The 12,013-nt window shown below is 43.0% G+C and overlaps 2 protein-coding genes across 5 annotated transcripts; both read left to right on the forward strand.

Annotated features, from left to right (window-relative positions):
- Nucleotides 1-321: 321 nt before the first annotated feature.
- Nucleotides 322-8,875, forward strand: cep85 (centrosomal protein 85). 4 transcript variants are annotated; one of them, XM_037274285.1, is made up of 15 exons: nt 345-471; nt 749-806; nt 1,232-1,281; nt 1,606-1,737; nt 3,588-4,345; nt 4,751-4,878; nt 5,031-5,148; nt 5,225-5,410; nt 5,626-5,778; nt 5,850-6,004; nt 6,358-6,475; nt 6,588-6,638; nt 6,722-6,829; nt 6,921-7,161; nt 7,228-8,875. In XM_037274285.1, exons 3-15 carry the CDS (start codon nt 1,242-1,244, stop codon nt 7,389-7,391), a joined length of 2,352 nt encoding a protein of 783 aa, XP_037130180.1. In that variant the 5' UTR covers nt 345-471; nt 749-806; nt 1,232-1,241; the 3' UTR covers nt 7,392-8,875. The 4 variants fall into 4 exon arrangements, with proteins under 4 accessions (XP_037130179.1, XP_037130180.1, XP_037130181.1 ...); XM_037274284.1 differs by lacking the exon at nt 749-806 and having other exon boundaries at nt 322-471; XM_037274286.1 differs by lacking the exons at nt 345-471; nt 749-806 and adding an exon at nt 1,049-1,117.
- A 283-nt stretch (nt 8,876-9,158) lies between these two features.
- ubxn11 (UBX domain protein 11) lies at nt 9,159-11,937 on the forward strand. The gene is made up of 14 exons (XM_037274449.1): nt 9,159-9,298; nt 9,515-9,540; nt 9,621-9,704; nt 9,845-9,945; nt 10,010-10,061; nt 10,119-10,195; nt 10,258-10,342; nt 10,401-10,612; nt 10,695-10,772; nt 10,839-10,980; nt 11,053-11,156; nt 11,232-11,305; nt 11,438-11,587; nt 11,663-11,937. The coding sequence occupies exons 1-14, from the start codon at nt 9,228-9,230 to the stop codon at nt 11,811-11,813; spliced, it is 1,407 nt and encodes a 468-aa protein (XP_037130344.1). The 5' UTR covers nt 9,159-9,227; the 3' UTR covers nt 11,814-11,937.
- The last annotated feature ends 76 nt before the right edge of the window (nt 11,938-12,013 follow it).

Consider the following 12,013-nt stretch of genomic DNA (forward strand, 5'->3'; position numbering starts at 1 on the left):
CCTTTATGATTCATTTATTATTATGATTATTATTATAATTGTCGTTGTCTGAATGTTTACAATTTTGGACCTTTTTTCTTGCCTTTCAAATGTTGATTTGATTAAGAATTTTGGCCGTATTTATAAACCGTATTTGGCAACACACTGCGAGTTATGGTGGGATTTAAAAAAAAATATATATACATCTATGATTTTGTATATGATTTGAAGTTGAATTTGAACAGATTAACCAAGGAGATGATATTTGGTGTTTTCAGCACAATAACCCGTACAGATGATGTTGACCGGGCGACGCTGTGTTACTGAACAAGCGCTCTTTAAAGTTGTCTCATCGGCTTTGTGTGCTGTGCGATCAGCGCGCTGCATTCGGGTAGTGGCGGCGGAACAACTGCCACCGCAGCGGATGTTTGTGATTCGGTTATCTACCCAAAACGGACATTTACCACCATTTACATCGATGAGGAGCGAAAGGTAACGCGACTATCCCCGTACGAGATAACTTATCTGTGATAAAAGCCAATATTTTCGCGGCGATGTTAACAAATTGGGAGTAGCAGCTGGACGAGCGCTCGTTAACATGTTAGCTGTAGCATGTTAGCCGCCATAGCAAACTAGACGGAAACAGATTTGTCATGGATTAACAAGATTAAATGTGTTGCGTCGAAGCACTTCATAGTCGACCGTGAGTGATTGGGATACAATTTTTATGTTATCGTATTCAAGTAACACCTATTTGCTAACATTGTAGAAATTATCCTCAAGAAGACATCTTCGTTTTAGGAATGATGGAAATGGGTACTAGTCAGGTAAGAGCGGGCTTGTGGTTACCCTGCCTGGAGCGTGCCTTTTTGTTTGAGTTAGTTATGAATTAACTAGCCAGACTTGAGTAAAGCGGATTAGAATAATGGAATGAGATTGCCGACAGCGTCTGTTCATTAGGGACGCGTGACAATATTATTATATGTTGTTCTCCTTGAAGTCTCTGAGGGCGTCCGTGTTTTGGGAACCGATTGTGTAACGGTACATCGTGTTCGTGTTGTTATTTTCGTTGATGTCCCCTGGAGTCGAGTCATCGGGTCAAGTTAAGAGCCAAAGCAGCTGTAAAGTTTACTTGATGGTAAACAGTATTGAATGCTGAGCTGGGATTTTGTGTTCTTGATAACACGTGAACCTGTCTTGTTGATGCTCTATTTTTTTTTATTTCGTTAAAAAAAAACTATAATTCTTTCAGGTGACCCCGAATGACAACCTCACAGAGATACACTGGATCCAAACCAGCTGGTAGGTCTTCCGCTAAACCTTTATCTCTTCTGTATATATTTAAGCCAATAATGGTTCTCAAACTTTGTTTTTATCCAAAATAAATGTGTTTAAAAAGCACTTCTCAAAGAGTCAATGCAAATGAAGTTAAATATTACTAAAATGTATTTCCCAAATATACTGTACTGGATTAAAAAAAAAACTGTTTAAACCACAGTAACATTCTGTGTACAGGTAATTCTGTGATTTTTTAATTTTTTTTATATATTACTAGAAGGTACTTGCACCACACTTTGAGAACTACTTCTCTAATGGCTTTGGCCTGTTTCCTAAATATGCACACAGCGCGGTTTGCTGACATGGAGTGGCACACGCCAGACTTGTCAGAGAAGTTCCAGAGTCGCCTGGGCCGTCGGCCCGGAACATCGGACAGTGGGGACACAGGTCTTGGCACGTCAGCGTCTGACAGCACAGAAGGTGACTCTTGCGTATTGTTTCCTGTGCGGATGTGTTTTGCGATCGTGGGTCTTTTCGGTTTGACCACTTCCTTGAGTTAAGTTTTCTGCCTCTGTTTTAGATGTTTAGCAAATGTTAACATGGTTTCGAGTTGCACAAAAACACCAGTAGATTTTTTAAATGTTTTATTTATTTTAATAAAAACTCTTCTAGCATTTCTCTCTGTGTTGCAACCTGCTGATGACAGTCTGGTCCCGAACTTCACTTCCCTCTGAGAAAATGGCGCTCGTGATTTTAGCGTGTGAACAGCATAATGTAATCAAACCATTAGTCGATTCATGGCTTAAGCACCTATTGTGAATTTTCCTCTTTGCTAAGAAAAAAAATAGTTGACAAATTGCATTTTATTTAGAAGGTCAACTAAAGTTCAGCAGTAGAGGTTTTGGTTCATTTTAGGCTCATCCGGAGAAACTTTGTGGTCTCTTCCAAATTGTTTGAATCAGTGCTTTTTGCCAGATTTAAAGCACCACATGTTCCCCCGGTCCCCGGGGTCCAATATTTACTTTGGACACACCCCTTTGGCTCCAGCCTCGTAAAACATCAACATTCCTAGCATGAGTGAAGTGTGTTTGAAAGAAATGGTGATGCAGCACCTCATTAAAAACTCTTCCAAGTACTTGAAGCATTGTCTGCACATGTTTGCCTGCGTGTATCTGGACATGTTGTGAGCTGTCAGGACGTAGTTTCGTTGGTTAGGCACAATAGTTGAACACAACGCCAGAACTGACAGCAAAGGCGAGCAACGTGACAGTTAAGTCCAAATTTAGCATCAGTAAAGACCCGTTACAAATAAAATGGAAATTAAAACAAGCTGTCAAATCTTCCTGCGACAGTTTTTAAATGATAGTTTATATTGTCGCCGCCCTAATTTTAGCCCAAGGGTCTGTTTTTACAGTGACAGGTAATTATATTACATAATTTGCAGGCAGGAATGTGTGTTGAGCAAACAGAGTAGTTTAGACTTGTTCTAGTTTGTCGTGGATTCTGAAAGTTAAATCAATTGGCATTCTATCTTTTATTTATTTTTGAGGACGACGCGGTTTAAGACATTTAGATGCGAATGTGAGCATGTGATGAGTGAGTGGGAGGCGGAAAGGTGCTTAAATAAGCGTCACCCACAGATCACTCTGTAACTTGAGAGGTGGGCTATAAATACCCCTAACCTTTCCTGTGTTTGCCTAGTTCGATGCGTTTGCTCAGTGTTTGGGCACAGGCTGATTGAGGACAATACTTCTTTAGGCGCAAGACCGACCCCGCTGCGTCGCCGTCAGCTCGCGTGATTCACTGTCGCTGAGAAATGCAAGCCTCGGACGTCTTTGTGGATTTAAAGGGTCCCGCCGCTCAGCTCGGCTCAGCGATACAATGCGACTAATGTGCTTGTCGTCTCCTTGTGACTCTCTGTTTTCGAGACTCGAACGGGTCTTAGAGGTTTGTATCGAGCTATTGTCGAGTTTTATTTGCTTCATGTTTTGGGGAAATGCTTCACGGTGTGAATTAGGTGTTTAGATGAGTAATCCCAAGGCCCTCCTTCATTCTTGCAAACTCGTGATACACGTGACAACTGAATTCAACATTGTATGCATATATGCTAATCCAATGCGGCGCCTTTGCTTCATGTTGGATTTTCGTCAGAGGGGCTTGATTACTCAACAACAAAGTAGGCCACCCACAGACACTGCTGCGTCTACAAAAATAGTGCAAATCGCCTGCAGCGGGCTCAGTATTCTGCGCTGATCCTTTTCCGTACATCTGTATATGGAACAGTGAGATAACGTGTGGCTAATTTTACCCATTTTTTAATTGGGTTGCAGATTTCTGCAGCTCCAGGAGCAGCCCCTCTTTCCAGCCCATTCGCAGTCAGATCCCCATACCGACGGCACATGTCATGCCATCCACGGCTGGAGCCCTGGCCTCCAAGTCCCAGGCAAGCGTTCAGGAAGAGTCCAGATCTTCGTCCACCTCCAGAACATCAAGTGGCTCCGCCTCCAAATCGTCCTGTCTCTCTAAATCCGCATCATCACCCAACCTGGACGCTCAGCCCGCTACGGGGAGCGAGCCCGCCGGGCCAAAGCCGGACTGCTTGAGCCGCTACCGAAGCTTGGTCAACGGGCTGGACCACTCGCTTTTCCCCACGGATCACACACGGATGGACGACGGCCAGAGGTTTGACACTCCTGCCGTGGAACCCACCCTGAACCAGTCCGCCTTGTTGGGGGGTCTATGCCCTGATGTCAGACTCCGATTACAGACTACAGGGATTAGAGAGAACTTAGACATTGCGTCTGAGCTTTATAGAGGAGCCACGGATCACAACTATAAATCACTCCCGGTGAGCAGGCCTGCAGTTTCCCTCCCCGGAGTTACCGTCCCCAACGACCTGTCCAATCCCAAATCCGGCCATGCTGCTGCTGTTTATGCCAGCCCGCTTCACTTTTTGAGGGACCACACGGGCGCCAAAGCGTACGATCCAATACACCAGGACCGCTGTGGTAAAATATTAGGCTGGCAGCAGCAGCAGCAGCAACAACAACAGATGGACAGCATACGCATGCAGATGGAACAAATGCAGGTATGTTTGTATTCCAGATTACAAATGCAAAGCGTCATTATGCCTGTCCAAACAAACGTTATTGTGCTTTCCATGACATGACAGACCGATAAAAGGGCCGTTCAGTGGAACGCCCTTGTTTTTGGAGCACGAAATGGGGACAGGCACCGAGCTCATCATTGGAAAAATAATGTTGAGCTAGACTACGCAAAGCCCCAGGGCATACAGACATGTTGGCCCATTTAACAGCAGGACGTAAAAGTACAATTAGTGTACCAATTGATTTGTACAAATATTTAACTTGGTAAGAAATCCCTGTTCCACAAAATGGACCTAAATGTTGAACGCAACAATGTTATTTATTGATCAGACTGAAGATATAGTACAAGACATGGTGTTGATCTCATTGTCCCTTTTCTGTCCCAGTTGAACGCCGGGGTGAGCCAGTACACGTCTTTGTACCCCCCAGCCATGCACTCGGAGTCTGGCAAGTGGGACGCGCTGGTGAAAGCCAGTGAAGGTCTGCTAAAGGAGAAGGAGCTTATAATAGAGCGGCAAGTGTTTCTACTCATTTTACTGCTTGTGTTTGGTTAACTCTTGAATCTTATCCTAACTATCCTCAATTTATGTAGCCATTGACACTTCTGTATTTCTTGAGCAAAATCCAAATGTAATTGTATTTTAAGCACTAATTTCCTTTGCGCAGACAAAGGCAGCACGTTTCTCAGTTGGAGCAGCGTCTGAGGGAAAGTGAGCTGCAGGTCCACGGGGCCTTCTTGGGCCGCGGCGCTCCCTTCGGGGATATGTGTTTACTGCGCCTTCAGGTGACTTAACTCGTGCAAAACCGCCATCCTGCGCTTCCGTGCGGACCTCGCGCTGACTCAGATGACAATATTGCAGGAAGCTCAGAGGGAGAACACGTTCCTGAGGGCACAATTTGCCGAGCGCACCGACTGCGCCGCCATGGAGAAGGCGGAAGCCGAGCGCAGGCTGGGCGCGGTGGAAGCCGAGACGCGCCGCCTGACTGACAGCCTGAAGGAGACGTGCGAGAAGCACGCGGAGGAGATGAAGAAACAGGAAGACAGGGTGGGCGTCGACTCGTTGTCGCTTCCGTAACGTGGGTTTCGCAAGCTAGTAAACCACAAAAGGTTATGAAAACAAAAGAAGCATCCATCAGTTAGAACGACAAGAAAAAAAAATCAATTGAAAACACTCTGCTGTTTGTTTTAAGTGTGTAGAAATCTCATATTTTGTGAAGTCACATTCTTTTATTATTACTTATGACTTTTTTGTTGTTGTAGATTAAATCTCGAGACAAGCATATCAACAACCTGAAGAAGAAATGTCAGAGAGAGTCGGAGCAGAAACGAGAGAATCAACAGCGCATTGAGACTCTGGAACGCTATCTGGCCGACCTTCCAACTTTAGAGGACTACCAGAGCCAGAACAAAGAGGTGAACGCCGTTGAAAGCCACACGTATTTATCCAGATCTTGGCTGATTACGAAATCTGGTTTGTGCCTTAGCTTCAGGAGGCCGAGCAGCAGGCAGCTCGGCTACAAGAGAAAGTCAAAGAGCTGGAGGCCTCTTTAGAGGCAACGCGCACACAACTTCATGAAAAGAACACACAGTCGGAGGAGCAGAAACGAAAGGAGAGAGATCTGCTGACCACCATTACGGAGTAAGCAAGCACACAAACACGTACACACAAAATTGTATGGTTCAGGATTATAATAGTTTTTTCATTACACCTGTTTTTTTTTTTTATTCAGTTTTAATTTGTTTTCAATGAAGATTTGTTTTTCATTATGATAATTACTTTGAAAATGCTTGAGTTTTAGTTTTTTACTTTTAAGTCGGAATGGGTGCGTACTCGTTCCGGTAGCTGTGAAAAAATGGTAATGTGTATACATAATTATTTTTGTTTTATCAGCATAAAATGTCATTGCAGTTATTGTTTTTTTTCCATTTCATTAGTTTTCATAACTATAATAACCTTGGCGTTTTGTATGCTGCTCTTTGCATCTTCCTCAGTATGCAGCAGCGGGTGCAGCAGGGCCTTGAAGATGGAGCCCGACTGCCCTCTCTGGACATCGAGAAGCTCAGAGGAGAGAATAATACTTTACGGGAGGAGCATCAAAAACTCAAGAAGGTCTGCTGTCTTTTTGCTTATAGTTGTGATTATAAGAACTTTAAAAATTCTTAACGTATTTACCCAATAAGAGGTATGACTGTCATCAATAGCTCAGTTTTTTTTTTGGCAGGTTATTGAGAAACAACATAGGATGATGGAGCAACTCGGTTCCCAGATTAAGGTAAATGTGTTGCTTCTAAATTATTCTTTCAAGCTTCTGTCATCTTTTATGCTTCATCTTTTTTTTTTTGTTGTCCTCTGCAGGCTTTGGAAGTGCAGATATCCCAGGAAGAGAACTCTTCTCAAGCTCTACGAGACGATGTGTTGGCCAAAGAGGAAAGCATGTCGGAGCTCCACGTAGCCATGAAAAAGGTTAGTCGCCTTCGAAAGAATCTGCGAGATGCTCGGATTGCAGAAAATGCATTTGCTAGGCCAAAACTGATTTTCAGCAACTTTCTTTCAGCTCGCTTCCCAAAACCAGGAACTGATGGAGCGGAATCTAACTCTGCAAGAGCAGATGAGCGAGTTAGAGAAGAGCGCCAACGAGGCCTCCTCGACTCTGGAGCCGTCCGGTGCTCACCTGACTCAGAAGCTTCACAAGGAGCTCTCCTCCTGCCTCAGCGACCTGCGCTCCGTGTGCAGCATTTTGACCCAGAGGGCTCAGGGACAAAACCCCAACCTCTCCCTGCTGCTGGGTATCACATGTACGTTCGAATGAAGTCCTTTTTGGCCGATTCAGTATTTTTAATATGCGATATTTGTCTCGACAGCACCCATACCGATGGCAGAGCACGACGAGGACTGGATCAGTCCAGAGGTGCTACACAAGAAGCTGGTGGAAGCGCAGCAGCTCCGCCGTGACGTGGAGGAGTTGCGTAATCTAATACTGGACCGCTACGCACAGGACATGGGCGAAAACTGCATCACGCAATAGCTTTGCCCCGTTTCACCTCAGGAGCATCGATATCGGGCTTGACTTTCGAGCCTAGTTACTGAATGTCAGGATGTGGAGCGGGTTTTATATTTCATGGACAGCGGAAAGCCAAAACGATTTGGCTTCTTTTGACTGACTACGTCACAATTAGAGCCTGCCTGTCGCACAGTCTTCCCATCCTACTGTTGAGTTCAACTATTTCAGTCCAAGGGCTAACAGAAAATAATTTACCTCTAATACTTGATCGTGGAATATTGTTTTATTTTTTTAATGTGATATAGATATACTATCACTTACCAAACAGTCTTAAACCTTTTTTCACTCAAGCGGGATAGAGTTGTGTGTGTGTGTGTGTTGAAGTCCCAGAAATATAATTTATTGAACTCTCAATTTCCCCTCTTTGGAGGGGGGGAAAAGATCCAAGAAGCGGTTGACAATCAACTGGAAATATTGTTCTTTCATGGAGATGTTGCCACCATGCCATTATTTGAAATGGTTACAAGTGAAACATCTGCTGTGTTGCGAGGTAGAAGACTTTGTACCAAACCAGCGATCTACACCATCGGGCCTTCTCCGTCTGTTCAACGTACCAAAGAAAGCTGGTTGTGCAAAGTTGGAATGTTTTCAGCCCCCCTCTTGCCCAATCCATGTCCAACCTCTGCTGTAGACCTGGTTCTCACTGAACACCAACAGGTGCCTTTCTTACGCATTTGCGGTTATGCTTGTCATTCTTTTTAGACCAATCCGAGGCTGCTCACAGCTCACTCTTCCAGTATGACATTTCTCCCCGAGCATCAGCCACTAGGATGATAGTCCATACATTCCCTGACTCTGAATGTAGGAGATGATGTAGGATGTTAGCTCGCTCTGCTAGGCGTGTGCTAGCTCTATATTAGTCCTTGTATAGCTGTTGCCATGTACATTTAAAGGTTGATTATGGCTGACTCATTAGATAGATTTGAGTGAGAAACAGTATTGACCTTCAGTATTAATTTATTGGACGGTGTGAACATGTGGGCCTCCTTATATGTTGCTGTAATGATTCGCTTGACATTAATAATGTGCAAAGGTTCCATGAAGTGTGTGTTGTGTTTCCACATTATGACCTGACATGTGACCAGTTCGATTGGATGTTAGTTCAGGATTGTTTTAATTCTGTGTGATGAGAAATAGGGCTGACTGAATCTTCCCCAAAGTGAATATTTTTACACATTTTTCCCTGACATGGAGCAAGCCATTTCAAGAAGACTTTAAAGGGAATGTAAAGGAGCTTTTCATACAATATTTGCAATGCAATAATTACCCAGGACACAAGCCATTTCATGGGACCTAGTAACCCTAAATTGCACAAAAATTGAAAGTCAGGCTTTGCATGCCTTAACATCTCGAAAGTTTTTTCAAAAGGGAAATTGTTTATATGGTCATACAGTTTGTCCTTTGTATTGCCCTATTTTAGAAATAAAGAAGTTCAATTTTGGCCTTTTTTTTTTTTTTTTAGTAGTCTTAATTAAATCTTAACGCTGGTGCTATCGACTCGTCACTATAAATATTTGACGTATTGAATAGACAAGTCATGAATAATCTTCCACAAACTGACGTCATATCACATTTGCGTGATTGTCTTTCAAAATTTAAGTCATGTATAGAACTTGTAAGTCATATATAGAACTTGATATGTGACGTAAATTCTAAGTTGCGTTTAAAAAAATAACCAGAGAAATCCAAGCGCGTGCACGATACTATTTCCGCTCAAAGCGCGCACTGGCTCGTGTGTTGCTAATAGCAACATACGACCGACATTAAAAACAAGCTACAGCTTCACACTCCAATCCTGTCATGAGTTCACCATTGTCATTGCTAAAGAAAACGAGGCGAGTCCCGCTTCAGTGTGAGGAAAGTACTAGACGGTAAGACGACACAATTTAACTAAATTATTTATACTGCATTACGTTCAGGAGACTTCCGGGTGAGCGATGTCACGTGACCTTAAAGCTTTTTTAACTGAATATTTAACGTTATACTTATTTGTTTTTGTATTTAATAAACATGTTCACAGTAACTTTAGGTCAAATATTATGCTAAAAATGCTGGCTACAGTTATAGAAATTGTTTCTGTCCTACAGGGGCAAAAAGGAGAATCTATCAACAGGTAAACTGCAGATAACCCAACACACTAATACAAAATATAAAAAAATATTTTATTACAACCCCTTAAATTTGAATCTCAAGTCTTAGATGACCCTAGTGCTCGTGTGGCCAGTCCCAGTCGACACTGTGATGCTGACTTTGTTAAGTTTAAAGCATCTGATAAAGGTAAAGACAAATGTACACTCTTGATATTATGATGTTCTGAAATTGCCCTTCAAAAAAAATCTTATGTAGGCATTAAATGCAAATTTTTAAAAGCTTGTATATGACTTCCTGATATAAATAGTTCCCTATCCTCAACCCAGGTGCTGCGCCAAGCGACTTTGAGCTGATGTCTTCCATGATGCAGCAACTAACCGTTCTGGAGAGGAAGGTCACAAGCCAAAAAGAGGAAATGGCACGCAAGGTAAACACTCATTTGATATGATGGACAGAAAACCTCACTCACACAACACTGTTTCCTTTGGAAGGACAATGTTATTTTGAATTTGAGGGAGAAACTGAAAGCTCAACAAGACTCAGGTAATAACTCCAAATTCTCAAGCACTCGCTGATTTTGTGGCTGATAAGTGATTATAGTGCAGGGCCATCTTGAGAGTTGCAGTCATCTTGAAAGAAGGTGCCAACAGCTACAGCACCAAGTGGATGACATGGAGGTGCGTTTGATGAAAACCTTTCCAAGTGATTCATTCACTAATTTCTCTGTTACTGTTTACAGAGCTTCCTGAATGACTACGGTTTGATCTGGGTGGGAGACACAAAGCCCAATAATGCAGCGCAGCAAACAAACATCTCAGACACAGGTACAAGCCATCTTACTTTTGAACAAAAAATGGCTGCTGACATACTTCCTCCTTACAGACAACCCAATGGTCCAGAATTTCCATATGGACTTTGACCTCGTGATACAGACGATTAAGGAGCTGAACGTTCTCGCAGGGGAAGCGTTCGTACGAACCACACCCAAAGGGGCGCAGTTGGCACGAAACGATCCGGTGCAACTGAAACTCTACAGGAATGGCATTGTCATGTTCAACGGACCTTTCCGCTCCTATCAGGAGAACAGTACACAGGTTCTTAAAACAACAAGTCAAGTGCTAATCATTTTACATCTCTGAGATAAAAATATTTTTGCATATTTGGTTCTCCTCGCAGCAATGCATGCAGGATCTAATGGAGGGCTATTTCCCATCCGAGCTTCAATCCAGATTTCCGGATGGTGTGCCTTTTGAGGTGTGTACCCATCACTCAGCATCCACATTAACACATAAATGCAAAATTTGTCTTTTGGTTCGCAAGGTCCACGATAGACGAGAGGAAGAGTTTGTCCTCAGAGTACCATGCGATAAATTTCCTGGTAGAGGACAGGCTATGCGAGAGAAAAAGAAGGAATTGCCAAATAGACTCAACTCGCCAAATAGACTCAACTCGCAGTTTCCTGGTTGGTCCTGCACTCATGTCACATGATTTGAAATTATTGAATAAAGCCATCATGTGTTTGTTTGGTTCACAGCTAAGACGTTAAGCACAAATCAATGCCAGAACAATCTGCCAAAATTAGCAGTGAAGGCGGGTCGAGTGATTGACGTCAGGGACTCTGGGCAAACAGCCTTGCAGGTTTGACGAGGCACAGGCGATAATTTCTCGGACTGTGCTGATCATATTCCATATTCCGGCTCATCTTTTCCCTAGGGCTTATCTGACACACACGACAGCTCCTCAGCGATCATCGTGGATACGCCAGCACTGCAAGCAATGAAGGACAGGTACTCAAAAAATTATCATTTATGAGTAGCCCTTTAAACAAACCTGCAATCCAATGTGATCAGTACAAAGGCTTGGTAAAAAAAAAAGTCCTTACAAAGATAGATAAAATGTCTTATTTTCACTTTTTCAAGGAAGCACACAGTCACCTCGGAAAGGCCATCGTCTCCACGCAACATCATCACACTTAAGGTCAAGTCAGAGGATGGCGATCGCATTTATGTGCTGAAGATGCGACTCTCTGAGACCGTGGGTCACCTCAGGCAGCACCTGGACACACACAGGTCAGCTTACATTTTTATTTACCTTGGAAACATCATGACAGCTCATGTTTGCTGCTATTGATTTTTTTTTTACAGGGGACATAACCTGGCTGGCTATGACATTATCAGTGCATACCCTCAGTGTCACTACCAGGATGACCGCCAAACGCTTGGGTCATGTGGGCTCACGACCAATGTTACTCTTCTTCTGCGAGGAAGGAAAAACACAAATAAATCATCTAGCTAAATAATCTTTGAAAGTTTGTTTTATTTTACTCTTACCCTTTGAAGAATGACAGTTGTGGGAATTTATGTGTATAGATTCTCACAGATGTGAAACTTTTCCATCAAAATATTAAAATGTAACTTTTAATCCAAAGTGATTTTTTTAACGATCAAACATAATTTTGTCGTTTGTTTTTCAAAATATATGCACTTGTAATCAAC

Source organism: Syngnathus acus, chromosome 16 (assembly GCF_901709675.1).
Source record: "Syngnathus acus chromosome 16, fSynAcu1.2, whole genome shotgun sequence".
NCBI lineage: Eukaryota > Metazoa > Chordata > Actinopteri > Syngnathiformes > Syngnathidae > Syngnathus > Syngnathus acus.

Coding starts and splice junctions, on each gene's coding strand:
- cep85 (XM_037274284.1), top strand. CDS start 1,242: ATGACAACCTCACAGAGATACACTGGATCCAAACCAGCTG. Junction 4,346..4,750: donor TGCAGATGGAACAAATGCAG/GTATGTTTGTAT, acceptor TTTCTGTCCCAG/TTGAACGCCGGGGTGAGCCA. Junction 5,149..5,224: donor TGTGTTTACTGCGCCTTCAG/GTGACTTAACTC, acceptor ACAATATTGCAG/GAAGCTCAGAGGGAGAACAC.
- ubxn11 (XM_037274449.1), top strand. CDS start 9,228: ATGAGTTCACCATTGTCATTGCTAAAGAAAACGAGGCGAGTCCCGCTT. Junction 11,157..11,231: donor CTGGGCAAACAGCCTTGCAG/GTTTGACGAGGC, acceptor TCTTTTCCCTAG/GGCTTATCTGACACACACGA. Junction 11,306..11,437: donor CTGCAAGCAATGAAGGACAG/GTACTCAAAAAA, acceptor CACTTTTTCAAG/GAAGCACACAGTCACCTCGG.